Here is a 15,364-nt window from a genome sequence, read left to right as displayed (position 1 = left end):
CCTTGCTCCAAATCCGCACAGTTTAGAGCTCATCCCATAAACCACCATGATCTACTGCTGTAGGACTGAAATGTCGTGGTCTCACAAACAAACAACAAACAAACAACAAACCAGTATGGATCAAGAAACCAGAATCAAAAGCTATTTTCCTTTCTTATGTATATTTATTAGGTATGCACAATGAGGTAACCCATCAGAAACTCCGCCAAGGAGAATACAATCAATGTTACAAAGCAGGGAAACACTGATCTACAGTTAGCTCAGCATATTCATAATGGCTTACACAGATAACACAATGGTGAAACACCACGTTCCAGTCCCGCGTCCCTTTCTGCACGTTGTTTAGCATCAGATTCTTGGAAGTGGATCTCAGTTGAGCACACGCTGCATTCCGGCAGAACTAGTGTTGCTTCTGGGAGGCAGTCAGTGAAATGGCACAAAAGCACATGGCCATCAACAGGGCATTCATGCTACAGAGAAACCTGGTATCTTATTGACAACAAGGCAGGGAGGAGAGACAGAGATCTGGGGTGGGAAAGTGACAACATGCATCATGGGAGCCATAATACAGAAGTTAAGGACCTCTGGTATGCAGTGTTCCATAGAAAGCCCCACGGTGATCCAGAAACTCCAGGCAGGAAAAAGTAAGACCTTCCTGGGATTGGATCCATGCTCACACTGACAGAGTTTTCAGTCCTCACACTGCTCTTATTTCTCTACCTTCTCTGATTGCTTCCTGTTTGGTCCCCAACAGGAATCCGGGCTCAGGATCTGGCAACACCGGCAACCATGTCCAAATCCACTCAGATCTCTGCTACATGAGGACGAGAGCCTCAGTTTTCCTTCAACCACTGTTTTAGGAGCCTCTGAAACATTCTTTTGCTTTCCTGCTGCATCTCCAGTTGGAGCTTCTCCTCTCTCTCCTGCTGTTGGAGCACCCCTTCAGGCAGAAGGCCAGGCCGGTTGGTCCCCAGGCTGAGGGTCAAGCCGCTGAGGCCCTGCACCAGCGTTTCCCAGGAGGAAGGATGTGGGGCCCCTTTCCTCTCTGCAGGCATCCCAGAGACATTGGGCCTATGGCTCTGGCAGTATCGACATTCACATCGGAATCCGTTCTGATCTCTATCACCTGATGAAGAGATCCTGGCATTTCTTTCAACCCGATAAGGTGCCACGTGATCAAGGTGTCGCCGTCTCATGTGCCCCAGAAGTGTTCTCTTCCTCTGAGGGGATGCTGACCTTTCCCAGCGCCTCTCCTGTAGGGTCTTGTCATCCCTGTACTGCTGCTGGAGCAGCCCCTCTGGCAGAGGGGCAGGGTATTTGGGGCCAGGACTGCTTTTGAGGTCCCCGAGGCCCATCATCAGCAGTTCTGAGAAGGAAGGAGGGGAGGCTGCTGTGACTTCCCGGGAAGTCTCTTCAGAGATCACTGGGGAAGATTCCGAAATCAGTGTTGGGTTACACTTCTGGAGTGGATCCATGGAGGTGTAGTTGGTGCTCATAGCTCCACCTGGCCCTTGGGTCTAGAGAGGAAGGTGAAGGTGAAGGCTGTCAAAGAGCTGGAAGATAGCAAGGGAAGGGCACGGCCAGAAGAGCCCAGACTGCAACACATGGCGATAAAAGAAGAAAGAAAACCCGTTATTATTCCTCTGACTTAACCTTTCCGTGCCACCGTCTCCTACCTGTTAAATGGGGGCAACAATGAGCTCTACTCCCTAGGATGGTTCTGTGGTTTAAATGAGATAATACGTTTCCAAGAGCTCAGAAGACTGATGGCATATGATCAGGGTCTTAGAAGCGTGATCCGTTATGGCGTCCACATGACCTATAATGCAAAATGATGCCCTGCAGTCAACCATGGTGATTCCCTGCTGACATTTTTTAAAAAGATTTTATTTATTTATTCATGAGAGACACACACAGAGAGAGGCAGGGACATAGGCAGAGAGAGAAGCAGGCTCCATGCAGGGAGCCCGATGTGGGAGTTGATCCCGGGACTCCAGGATCTCGCCCTGGGCCGAAGGCAGGTGCTCAACTGCTGAGGCACCCAGGTGTCCCCCTGCTGACTTTTTATATCTGTTCTCAAGCATAATTGTAAGGACAATCCATGTGTGGCTAGCATGTGCTCTCCTCGCAAGTGTTCGTGTACTTTTGAAAAGCAGACATTTGCTAAAACCTAAGTATTTCCACCACGGGGAGGGATACATTCTTTGGAATTTTCACTGGCTTTCATCTAGTTAAAAGGATGTTGAAGCCTATGGAAAGAATTTCAAAATCCCTAGGAAGAATAAGAATTTACTAAAGTATAAGAATGGAAATCAATGAAATTTCTGACAAGACAGATTAGAGAAACTCAAATCAAAAGTTGCTTCTTTGAAAGGATCGATAAAATTGACAAACCTCTCACAGGACGATGAAGGAAATGAAGAAAGAGAGGGAACAAAAGCAAGATACAGCACACTTCCTGCTTTCTAGCCAAATGACAGAGCCAGAGTAATCAGAACAGTGTGGCACTGGCATAAAAACTGACACACAGACCAATGGAACAGAATCGAGAGCCCAGAAATAACCCTATGCATATATGGTCAACTAATATTTGACACAGGGGTCAAGAATACTCAATGGAGAAAAGATATCCTCTTCAATAAATAGTGCTGGGAAAATGGCATATTCACATGTCAAAGAATAAAGCTGGATTCCTGACTTACACTCAACAAAAATCAATTTGACATAGATTAAAGACTTAAATGTGGGGCACCTGGGTGGCTCAGTGGTTGGGCATCTGCCTGTGGCTCAGGGCGTGGTCCCGGGGTCCCGGGATTGGGTCCCGCATCAGGCTCCTCATGGGGAGCCTGGTTCTCCCTATGCCTATGTCTCTGTCTCTCTCTCTTTCTGCGTCTCTCATGAATAAATAAAATCTAAAAAAAAAAAAAAAGACTTAAATGTAAGACTGGAAACTATAAAACTCCTAGAAGAATACATAACAACAAAGCTCCTTGACATGGGTCTTGGCCATGAATTCTTGGATGTGACACTCAAACCACAGACAACACAATCAACAAGAAACTAGCAGATTACATCTCACTGGAAAGCTGCACACCAAAAAAAAAAAAAAAAAAGAAAGCTGCACACCAAAGAAACCGTCAACCAGGTGAAAAGATAACTTACAGGATGGGAAAAATATTTGCAAACCGTATGTCTGTCAAGGGGTTAATATGCAAAATATATAAAGAACTCATACAGCTCCATAGCAAAAAGGCTAACCGTTCAATGTAAAACTGAGTAAAGGATGTGGATAGACATTTTTCTAAAGAAGAGGTACAAATGGCCAATAGAGAGATGAAAAGTGCTCCAAACCAATAATTATCAGAGAAATGTGTGGGGAACCACCTGCGGAGCCTATCTGAGAACTGAATCTCGTAGTCCTCAGCACACTGGGGACATGGGAGATCCTGAGTCAGCACACTGACTCTTGACCACCTTGTTCTCCAGATACAGCTCCTCTGCTCCCCACCCCCTCCTCTGAGTCAACCGCCTATTCTTTTACCCTTTGAAGTAAACATGTTTTTCTCTGCTTCTCAAAGTTAATAATTCCTATAGCCAATCTGCTAATTCTCTTAATAAAAACTGGAGGAGACAGAGCCTCGGGGTCGGAGTTCGAGTCTGCTTTGAGTCCGAGTCCGAGTCTGACTCTCGGTCCCCCTGTCCCCCAGATTAAAATTCAGCAAGACTCCCGAGTCTTTCTTCATATCGTAGCCTCCGACTATCCTGGATCTGCGGCAGAAATGCAAACCCAAACCACAATGAGGTATCACCTCACACCTGTTAGAATGCCTAGTATTGAAAAAACAAGAGATAAAAATGCTGGCTTGGATGTGGAGAATAAAGAAATCATGGGGCACCTGGGTGGTGCATTTGGTTGAGCATCCAAACTCTTGGTTTCAGCTCGGGTTGTAATCTCAGGGTCCTGAGATGGAGACCTGAGTTGGGCTCCACGCTCAGCACAGAGCCTGCTTAAGTTTCCCTCTCTGCCCACCCAGCGCACTCTCTCCCTCTCAAATAATTAAATCTTTAAAAAAAAGAAAGAGGGGCACCTGGGTGGCTCAGTCAGTTAAGTGTCTGCCTTTGGCTCAGGTCATGATCCCAGGCTCCCTGCTCAGTGGGGAACCTGCTTCTCTCTCAAATAAATAAATAAAATCTTAAGGAAAAAAAGAAAAAAGAAATCCTGTACACTTTGGCACAAATGTATATTGGCACAGCACTATTGAAAACAGTATGGAGGGGCACCTGGGTGGCTCAGTTGGTTATGCATCTGCCTTTGGCTCAGGTCATGATCCTGGGGTCCCGGGATGGAGCCCCGTGTCAGGCTCTCTGCTCAGTGGGGAGTCTGCTTCTCCCTCTCCCTCTGTCCCTCCCCTTGCTCGTGCTCACTCTCTCTCAAATAAATGAATACAATATTTTAAAAAAATGTATGGAGATTCCTTAAAAACTTAAAAACAGAACTACCATATGATGCAGACATTCCACTTCTGAGAATATATCTGAAAGAGATAAAAACACTATGTCAAAGACATATCTGCACCCCATGTCCATAGCAGCATTATTTACAATAGCCAAGATATGGATACAACCCTAAGTGTCTTTTTTTTATAAAGATTTTATTTATTTATTCATGAGAAACACACACACACACACAGAGGCAGAGACACAGGCAGAGGGAGAAGCAGGCTCCATGCAGGATGCCTGACGTGGGACTCGATCCCGGGTCTTCAGGATCACATCCTGGGCTGAAGGCGGCACCAAACTGCTGGGCCACCCGGGCTGCCCCCCTAAGTGTTTTTGATGGATAAATGGATCAAGAACACACACACACACACACACACACACACACACACACACACCTACACACACCCGAATATTATTCAGCCATAAAAAAAGGAGAAAACCCTGCCATTTGTGACAACATAGATGGATCTTGAGGGCATTATGCTAAGTGAAATAAGCCAGAGAAAGACGCACATGGTATGATCGCACTCATACATGGAATTGGAAAAAGCCTCCTAAATATATAGAAAAAGACGTAAGATTTGTGGTTATCAGAGGTGGAGATTTGGGGAGGGAGAAAAAACTGGAAGATGTTGGTGAAATGGAACAAACATCCAGTTATAAGATAAATAAGTGCTGGGGATATATTGTGCAACATGATGACTCTAGTTAATACTACTGTGTGATATAAATGAAAGTTGTTAAGAGGGTAAATCCTAACAGCTCCCTTCACAAGGAAAACACGGTTTTCTTTTTGTATCTATATGAGATGCTGGATGCCAAATAAGCTTATTCTGGTAATCCTTTCATGATACATGGAAGTAAAAGTATTATGCTGTATCCCATATGAGCCGCTGCGTGTCAGTTATATCTCAAGAGAACTGGAGAAAAAGAGAGGGAAAGAGGGAGAGAAGAAATAAGTTTCCTTTTTTAAAAAATTTTATTATTTATTCATGAGAATACACAGAGAGGAGATAGAGAGAGAGGCAGAGGGAGAAGCAGGCTCCATGCAGGGAGCCCGATGTGGGACTTGATCCGGGGTCTCCAGGGTCATGCCCTGGGATGAAGGCAGGCGCTAAACTGCTGAGCCACCCGGGCCGCCCAGAAATAAGTTTCCAATAGCAGGAATAAAAGAAGAGATTTCACTAGAGACCCAGCAAATATGAAAGAAATGATAAAGCAATATTACATTCAATTCCACATATATAAATGCAACAACTCGGAAATGGATTGATTATCCAAAACCTATAAACTGCCAAAACTCACCCAAGGTGAAGTAACATGCAGAGTTCACTACCGTTCACAGAAATTGAATCAGTTGTTAAAAACTTTGACGAAAATCCCAGATGGTATCAATGGTGAATTCCACCAATTATCGACAGGAAAAACGCATGCATGCACAAATTCTACACAATTTCCTCCAGAAAACAGAAGCAGAGGAAACACTTGCAAGTGATTTATGAGGCTAGCATTTCACTGACACCAGGAAAACTACTGACCAATAATCTTTCTCATCACAAGTACAAAATTCCTCCACAAAATACCAGCAATGGAATCCAGCAATATTCAGAGAAAATACACCACGATCAAGTGGGTCAGCACAGGAAAGCAAGGGTGGTTCAATAACTGAAACCCAAGCGACATAATCGCCAGATTTAGAATATAACTGGTTAATCAATGTCATCTCCAGTTTAAGATGAAAGAGTAAAAAGAAGAATAAGGGGCACCTGGGTGGCTCAGTGGTTGAGCATCTGCCTTTGGCTCAGGTTGTGATCTCAGGGTCCTGGAATCGAGTCTTGCATCGGGCTTCCCACAGGGATCCTCCTGCTTCTCCTTCTTATGTCTCAGCCTTTCTGTGTCTCTAATGAATAAATAAATAAAATCTAAAAATAAAAATAAAAATTGAAAATAAATAAGAATGAGAGACTCAATGCTACACCTACCAAAATTCCAATGGCATTTCTCAGTAACAGAAAAACAATCCTAGGGATCCCTGGGTGGCTCAGTGGTTGAGTGTCTGCCTTCACCTCAGGTCGTGATTCAGGGGTCCTAGGACCGAGTTCTGCACTGGCTCCCCATGGGGAGCCTGCTTCTCCCTCTCCCTATGTCTCTGCCTCTCTCTGTGCCTGTCATTAATAAATAAATAAAATCTTTTTTTTTAATAAGAAAGAAAAACAATCCCAAAATGCATCTGGAACAACAGAAGACCTTGAACAGCCAAGGCAACCTTGAGGAAGAACACAGTTGGAGGTACCAAAGTTCTTATTTCAAAACACAGCACAAGGCTATGTAGTAGTCAGTCAGTATGGTACGGACAGAAAGACAGACACAGACCAATGGAACAGAGTAGCAGCCAGAAATAAACCCAATGTGTATAAAGTCAGCTGAGCTTGATGAGGACACCAATGATACACCATGGGGAAAGGACAGTCTTTTGACAAATGGCGCCGGGAAAACAGGATACCCAAGTGTAAAAGGATGAAGCTGGACCCTATGCTACACCACACACGAAAATCAACCCAAAGAGGGCTGAATTTTAAATATAAGACCCGGCACTGTAAAACTCCTGAAAGGAAACATAGAGGAAAAGCTGCATGGCATTGGTCTTGGCAATGATCTCGTGGAAACGACACCAATGGCACAGGCAAGAAAAGCAAAAACTGCCACGTGGGACGACTTCAAACTTAAAAGCTTCTGCACAGCAAAGGAAACCACCAACAAAGCCAAAAGGCAATCTCCAAAATAGGAAACCACATATCTGATAAGGGGTTGATTTTCAATATTTCTAACAAGCATTTCTAACTCAACAAATAGCCAGAAAACAAACAAACCAATGTAAAAATGGGCAAAGGATGCAAATACACATTTCTTCAAAGAAGACATACAAATGGCCAAAAGGCATATGAAAAGTTGTGCCACATCACTAATCATCGGGGAAAGGCAAGTCAAAATAGCAATGAGATATCTCCCCACACATGAGAGGATGGTTATCGTCAAACCAAACAAACAGAAGATCACAAGTGTGGGTGGGCATGCAGAAACCTGGAACCCTTGCCCACTGTCAGTGGGAATGCAAACTGGTGCGGCCACGATGGAAAGTACTATGGAGGTTCCTCAAAAAACTGAAATTAGGGGTTCAAGTGTCTGCCTTCAGCAGAGGTCATGATCCCAGGGTCCTGGGATCAAGCCCTGCATTGGGCTCCCTGCTCAGCGGAGAGCCTGCTTCTCCCTCTCCCTCTGCTGCTCCTCCCTGCTCAGTGCTCACTCTATCTCATGTGCGCTCTCTCTCTCTCTCTCTTTCAAATAAATAAATAAATAAATAAATAAATCTTAAAAAAAACAACAACCCTGAAATTAAAACTGTTATAGGTTCCTATTCATCTCTGGGTACCCCCTTTCAAAGCAACAAGATCAAAAAGACAAAAAAACCTTCCATATCTTCCAGCAATCCCACTGCTCGGTATATGTCCAAAAAACCTGAAATCAGCGTCTCAAAGAGATGTCTGGAGTCACGTATTTATTGCAGCATTAATCACACACAGTAGCCAGGATAATGGAAACCACCCAACTGTCAATCAACAGAGGAATGGATAAGGGAAGTGTGGCACATATATACAATGGGATATTATCAGCTGCACAAAAGAGAAGGATATCTTACCATCTGCAGGCCGGGTGCTGTGGATTAAAGAAGCAGGACAGACAGCGCTGCCTCTTACTCCGTGCCTTCCATGTGCCAGGTAATATCAGCTAGGTGTTTCCCATCTATCGTCTCCTGCAGGTCTCCCAACAAACGTCGAGTAGGCAGAGTTACTGTCCTTCTACCAGGAGGACTTTGAGGCTGAAGGAGAGAGGCTGAAAGAGCAGGGTGTGACCTGGAATCCAGTGTGAGTGTAAACTGAATTCTGGGGTGGAAGGAGGGGAGTTTGGAGATGAATGCAGACACAGGGACACAGACCGCTCCAATGCCATATGGCAGCAATGAAGTGTCACATGCTCTGGTACCTGGCCCTGCACCCCCACCCCCACCCCTGCGCCAGAAGTGGCCCCTAGCTATCTGAGGCTAGAACTGGAGTGAACTGAATTGATGCACAGGATGGAAGATTATGTATACTTGTGTACATCATCGTGTGTACATTCCATCGTGGAGACCCACGATGGAAAAGCCAGCCTCCTGGTGAAGGGTCATCTATGCGCGATGCAAAGAATGAGAAGAGTGTGGCACAGAAGGAGAGTCTCTATGGCAGAACTGAGACATCTGATGCTGTCTTTAGGTTCTTGGCTGCAGCTCATATGACGTGAAGCGTGACCTGCAACCTACCCCATGGCAGTATCAGTGGTGGTAGATAGGGAATGTGCCATGCCCAATTCTCTGAACCATCCTTGCATTACTTCGTTACATACTCAGAAATGCAATCTTGTTTGGTATTGTTATTACGAGGAATAATAAACCTATTTCACAGGAGAGTACAGTAAGGCAAAGAGGGCCAGGCCAAGTAAATTTCTCAAGAGGACATGACTGCAAGTGGCTGAACTGGGTTGGAAGGAAGGTTATCCAGGATCAGAGCTTGTGTCCTTACTACACAGCATGGCTCCCACAAACCAACAGATAACCAAATCCCATGATGCTCACCATATCAGGATGTCTGCTTTGTGCTGTGAGTAAAGAGGAACCCCCTCCTCAAGTGGGCTTAGGCACAAAGGCAATGCACAGTCACACAAAATGAAATCAGAAGGCAGGGTGGGCGCACGCGGGTCACACTCTGGGATCCAGTGATGCCAGCAAGGACACAGGCTCTTTCCAGCTCTGATCTGGCCTTTTCTGAAATAGATGTTCCAGGACCAACATCCAGATAGGGCAATGTTCAAGTGCAGAAAGAGGCTCTCTAATCCTGCACCTCTCCTATGAACAAGGAAGTCTCCCAGAAGTCTTCCAGCAAACATTCTCTTCCTTTCCCACTGGCCAGCGTGGGCCACACCCCCATCCCTCAGTCAGGAGGGAGTGGGAGGTGACGCCACATCTGTCCTGCATGAATGGATTGGGAAAGTAACGGCTGTGAGGAACACCTTCGCCTCATATTCGTTCTGGGGGCTCATGCAGCGTTTCTACCAGAAAGCCTTCTTCACCCACTTTCCTAACATCCTGGACAGCAGGCCTTCCCCTGAACTTCCACAACACCCTGCATTGCCCCTATCCCAGCCTCAGCCCCACCCAGACATCAGAGGCGGATTATTTGTATCACTCACTAGTCCATGAGCTGACACAGTCAGAGATTTTGTCTTGTTCACCCATCAGAGCCTTAACCCCAGCGGGCATTCACAAATACCTACCAAATGGAATAAAGGAGAATGTGAGGTCCTTCCTAAACATCTCATTTGGTGTATCAACCCTGCAGAATCTATTTTCTCCATTGTCCCAAAGAAGAAAATGCTGGCATGGTGGGGTTAAGTGACAGCACAAGGCCTCACCTCCCGCAAGAGAAGAACCCCAGCCCAGGTGCATCCTGACTCCAGATGTATGGAGTGGCAATACCTCTCTGGATTATCTGTGATCCCCACAGTCTAACCTACAAAGTTAGCCCTAGGGAGTGAGCTCAGGCTTCACGAGGAGGCGACCTTTCAACAAAGATGTGAACGGGGAGAGAAGCCTGACAAGCAGACATCTGGGGTCAGGACTTTCCAGACAAGAGGGAAACAGCTGGGAAGAAGTGTATGAAGCAGAGGCTGCCAGGAGGTTGGGCCACTGGGGGCAGGGGCAGAGAGTGAGAGCCTCACAGGAAGTGGGGAGAGCAGAGGGTGACAGGCTTCTACTCAGCCAGCTGGACCCCAAAGGACACCCACGGATCACAGATGCTGAGTGACAACCTCTATCAGGCTGTAAGTCAGGCAGAGGAGGGACACGGAGAAGACCATTCAGAGAGAGGCAGGTTTGGGCAAAGGGCTGGAAGGACAGTGAGGAGGAGCGCCTCCTTCCGAGGCTGACAGCATTCATCTGCACTGACACCCCCTTCACCTGGTGCCCACATCCCTGTCTCCAAGGGCAGCTGTGCTCTAGCCACAGCATCACACACTTAATTAGCAGTCTGGATTCACTCAACAGCCCACCTCTTGGACAGGTCATTGTGCGCACCTACTATGTGCACTGGTAACTTTTGGTACTTGGAAAACATTCTCTGAGCTGACTGATGTTCCAAGGATCTTGACCCACGTTCCACCGTGAGATCACAACTGTGACTAATGAATGGGGCAACAGAGTGACCCACACAATTAAAATACCTGTGTAACCTCCTTTTTGTAAGCATCTGCAATTTAAGTTGGTACAAAAGATGCAATCTTCCTCCACCTCCCAAAAAGAATCAGAATACAGAGATGTCTTGTTTACGCCATTCCCCCGTGTCATTTTTTTTTAAAAGGTTTTACGTATTTATTCATGAGAGACACACAGAGAGAGGCAGAGGCATAGGCAGAGGGAGAAGTAGGCTTCCCACAGGGAGCCCGATGCAGGACTCGATCCCAGGACCCTTGGGATCATGACCTGATGCAAAGGCAGATGCTCAACCACGGAGCCACCCAGGTGCTCCACCCTCCACGTCATTTGTAAGAGAGAAATAACTGGCACAATAACTACCCTTTATCATGAAGTTATAATGTCACCTTGGGTCAAGGTCCTTCACTCATTGAAGAAACATGTTCTAAGCACCACCTCAAACCATGTGTCTGTTTACTGAACACGGATTGGGGACGCAGGGACGAGTTAGCTATAGCCTGCCAGCAGATAGCCACCACATGTCCTGTGAGAAGAGTGATGGCGGAATTTAAGTCATGGTACCTCAGGTACACAGAGGAGGGCATCTTACCCCTACCTACCTGTACGTGCGTGTGTTTGGTCAGGACCACTTCTCAGGGGTCAGGATGCTGAGGCGGTAGGCACTCCGATCACCCACATTTTACAGACACGCAAGCTCAAGAACCGAGAGATTCCCCACAGGTAGAGCCAGATTTCAATCCTTGGTCTACTGAGCTCCAATCCACCATTGCAGTTCGGCCAGCTCCACAACCGTGATGCGGCCACTGAAAGTACTTCCTCTGCCTCTGATTGTCGCTCAGTTCATATCTGATAAACAGAACGAGACTGGTGGAGACCTAATTTGTGGGGTGGGGTTGACCCCAAAAGTCTCTCTATTAAGACAAAGGATCTCTCTGCGGGAACCCTGGAAGCTGAGGTCCTGCTTGGCTGTCGGCTCTGAGGCAAGCCTTCCATGCTAAGGGACTCCAGATCTGTTGCTTCAGGGCAGCTCCTCACAGGGCAGAGGCAGAGTCTTAGAACCTTTGGGGGTTGCTTTATACCCTGCTGGGTGCCTGCATTTCAAGGTGGACATGGTGTTGGGACCATGATGACTATGGAATCATGGAACAGTATCTGCATTTCAGCACCTGAAACACAACCCCGCTGTGTCACTGTGAGTGCAAAGACTGGCTTTGGAGTCAGGCAAAAAGGAGGTGTGCTTCCCAGATCCACCCTCTCCTGCTTCAGCAACCTAACGCCTTTCAGTTTGTTTTCCTGTCTACAGAAGGTGGGCTTTGACACTTACCAAAGACCTGAGTCTTTGGGGAATCAAACTGTATATACCCCGCACACCTTAGTTCCTCAAGCTAGGCTGCAGGGAGAGCCCATCACACCGTGCCCTGTGTTAGGGACACGCCAGCGACAGAGGGAAGTATGCCAGGCGCCTAGGAGTCTAGTTCCACCCTCTGGCCGGGCTTGGGGGTTGGGGTAGTGCTGGTTGGATGAGTGGTTCCATCTTTTCTTTTGTCCAATGCACACACTTCATCTCATACCGAGGTGTGCTGTGTTCAGAGGGGTTGTACTGAGTGAGGTTAATCCTCACAGTTGAGCCTATGGCATGTTGAACCAGCAGTGGGTTCACACTCTCCACTGGACGCTGTAGGAACCGACATAGTTTTCTCCAGGGGTTGCTGACACCTGGTAGGGGCCCCTAGGGAGCCATATGAAGGCACTGTCAGACTCCCTTGGAGAGTTCCCATAGGTGCAGGCAGCTAGCCTCCTTGATGGCCACAGCGACTAATAAATCCAACCCGCTGTAAAGGAAAGACCAGTTACAATCCTTCCTCTTGTCCTAACAGAAAACTCCAATGGCACTTCACAGTGGAAAAATGAGCTCATCAAGACAAAGTCCAAGGGAGGCAGCTGAAGGGCTGCTTAATTTCCTGGGTCACAGGTGCCATAAAGTGACATAATCTTTCCATGTTTCTGTTTATCCCTCCTCACTGGAAGGTAGGACCCCTAGGCATCAGGAAAGTGTGTGCCACATTCCAAACTCCGAGTTCAAATGCATCACAGGCGCCACATAAATTGAGGTATGATCTTTGCTGTGTGTAATCCTATTCTATGCAATCCTATTCTTTTCCAGAGAAACTGGGCTGTCCGCTTGCATTTCCAATTAGCTCACTGGGAACCAGAGTAAAATATCTGCCAATTTGGGGAATTTATAATGAAGTCTCCATCACTTCTATTCAGTAAAAAGTTCTGTGAACAGTGCCTTTTCATCCAGGTACTCCTCAGGTTAAATGGAAATTGCTCTCTACTGAACCTGACAGCTGAACATAGGTAGGAATCAGGCAAATGAAGTGAATGTTCGATCTACAGGGGATGGCATGTGCGGGGCTGGGGAAATGAGAGGCAGGGAGAAGAGAGTCCACTGGCCATCTACTGAACAGGAAGAGGTTGACGGGGGCTGGAATGTGGAGTGGTGGTGGAGCAGGAGGCGGTCTGCTGAGGATGAGGCTTTGGAGGGTAGGGAGTAAGGAAGGGGACTGTGCTCAGTCCGGGAGGCTGGACGTTATCCTAAGAACAGCAGGAAGCCCCTGCAGAGTTTTGAGCAGGGTAGACGAGACCAGATTAGGATTTGAGAAAGGTCCCTCAGGCAGTGGGATGAAAAAATCTGTGGCCAAGGGTTAAGATTGGTGGTAATTATCAAGCAGAGATGAGGTCATCTGGACTAGGGAATTAACCATAGTGATGGAAGAACTAAGTGTCAAGATCTTATTTAGAAGGGTGGAGGAGGTTGGATTGGCCGGGCTTGGTGATTGAGCGGATGGTGAGAGAGGCAGCAGGGAAGGATGGCTTTAAGGATGCCTGGCCTAAGCAGCTGGGTAGAAGGTTGCTTTTCACTGAGTTTGGCAACACCAGAGGACATGGAGATGCGTGGGGAGTGGGGGTGGGCACGTTCAGTTTTGGAGATGTTGTGTATTCTTAGCCCGTGGGACGACTGACTGTTAAGTAGTCACTCAGTACCCCCAGTGAACTGGGGGAGCTCTCCTAGCCTCTCTGTGCCTGGGATGCCTCATTTGGAATAGAAGAATGATAGCAAAAAATTAGGAAAAACAGCTAATTTCGGTTTCATGTCCTCTAGGATAATGTTCTCCCTTTGCACAGCAGAGTGCTGTTTTATAGTTAAGTACTCCCTAGGGAAATGGGCCCCTCTCTACTTATCCATATATTCATTGGTTTGTTTAACTGCCTTGTGTGTTTTCAGCATTCAGCATGCATTGCCAGTGCTAAAAGAAAAACAATGAATTCAAAGCAACCTGTTTTATCACACGTGTGCCGTAGGTTAGCCCATCAGCCTGTCTCTCAGAGATTCAGCCCCCTTCAGACCCTCCAGTCTTCTTCCTGTAGCCTCACCCCCTCAGGGGTGGCAGGTGAGACTTTGGGACCTACTTTCTCCAACACTTGCCTTCGTTCTGAAGTCCTCTCCAGTGTCCCAAAGAGTGGCTAGCACTTGAGTGCAATCTGATTGTGAGCTGCCAGTTGTCTCAGGCAGCATGTAGTTTAGGAGAGGACAGAGCCAGATGTGTGGGTCTGGAAACCAACAGGGTGTGCATGCATAGCCAAAAGGTGATGAAGCCATCCATACGGAGATCTGAAATCAGGGCCCCACCGCTTATTCCTTGTGTGACTTTGGGCAGGTCACTTAACCTCTCTCTGGTCAGTTTCCTCACTTGTAAGATGAGGACCATGATCCTATGCTTCCTTCATTTAGATCAGGAAAATACTACCTTTTAAAAACCATAAAGTGCTCTTCAAGTATGGATAATAAGTTCCAGGGCTAAAAAGAGATCTCTGCTTATCTGGATATCTGTTTGCACAGGCACGAAAGTCACCAAGCCCATTTTTTACTCTGTACACAATATTGAACTTCACCTGAGCCCTGAAAAAAGCCACAGTAAAAAAAATCTCTGTAGGCTCTCGTGTTCCAGAAATAGCTTATCGCAAAGGAATACTCTTGCCCTTATAACTGCGAGGAGGTTTGCTGTTCACTCTTCGTCCTACCTGCCCTAAGTCTCTCGGGCGACTCCTGGGTTCACGTGTGACAAGGCCAAACACAGACCCTCCTCCTCTGGCTGAAGGGCCAGACACAGTCCCTGCAGCTCCCTGCTGTCTCAGGAATAGCACTGTGATCAAAAGTCCATTCTCCTGAAACTAGCTAGACACGGAGAGAGACATTTATGCCGTCATTCTTTGGTTCACGGAGTCCCTGTTCGGCTGAGACTAATCCTGAATGCAGAAACACTCCCACCTTAAATCTCCCCACTACAACGTGTCTACTCATCCCCATGGAGAGACGGCAAAACCACCCTGCCGAAGACAGTCTAGACACTCTCATCTTCAGATCCGGGCTGCTCTACGGATCGCAACAGCCTTAACAGACAAGCTCTCTACTAGTATGGGTTTTGTCTTTACTACTGTGCATGTAGAGCCCATGCAAAAAAAAAACCTAGTAAGAAAAAATCAGTTAACAGGTAC

The 15,364-nt window shown here is 46.9% G+C and overlaps 1 protein-coding gene across 14 annotated transcripts in view; it reads right to left on the bottom strand.

The window, feature by feature from the left end:
- The window catches only part of FAM156A (family with sequence similarity 156 member A), a 67,447-nt gene that overhangs the window by 9,132 nt on the left and 42,951 nt on the right, over positions 1-15,364 (bottom strand). The window contains exons 2-6 of one of the 14 annotated variants that reach the window (XM_077888360.1): positions 8,198-8,391; positions 6,267-6,422; positions 4,501-4,535; positions 1,677-1,819; positions 145-1,517 (exon numbers count right to left, since the gene is read on the bottom strand). In XM_077888360.1, the coding sequence (XP_077744486.1) occupies positions 834-1,496 (663 nt within the window). In that variant the 5' untranslated portion in view covers positions 1,497-1,517; positions 1,677-1,819; positions 4,501-4,535; positions 6,267-6,422; positions 8,198-8,391 and the 3' untranslated portion in view covers positions 145-833. Of the gene's footprint in view, positions 1-144; positions 1,596-1,676; positions 1,820-4,500; positions 4,536-6,266; positions 6,423-8,197; positions 8,392-15,364 lie in introns of those variants that run through there. The other 13 variants (XM_077888362.1, XM_077888364.1, XM_077888356.1 and 10 more) reach the window with 13 other exon arrangements.

This window comes from Canis aureus, chromosome X (genome assembly GCF_053574225.1).
Source record: "Canis aureus isolate CA01 chromosome X, VMU_Caureus_v.1.0, whole genome shotgun sequence".
NCBI lineage: Eukaryota > Metazoa > Chordata > Mammalia > Carnivora > Canidae > Canis > Canis aureus.
This window is presented reverse-complemented; position numbering and strand designations above follow the sequence as displayed.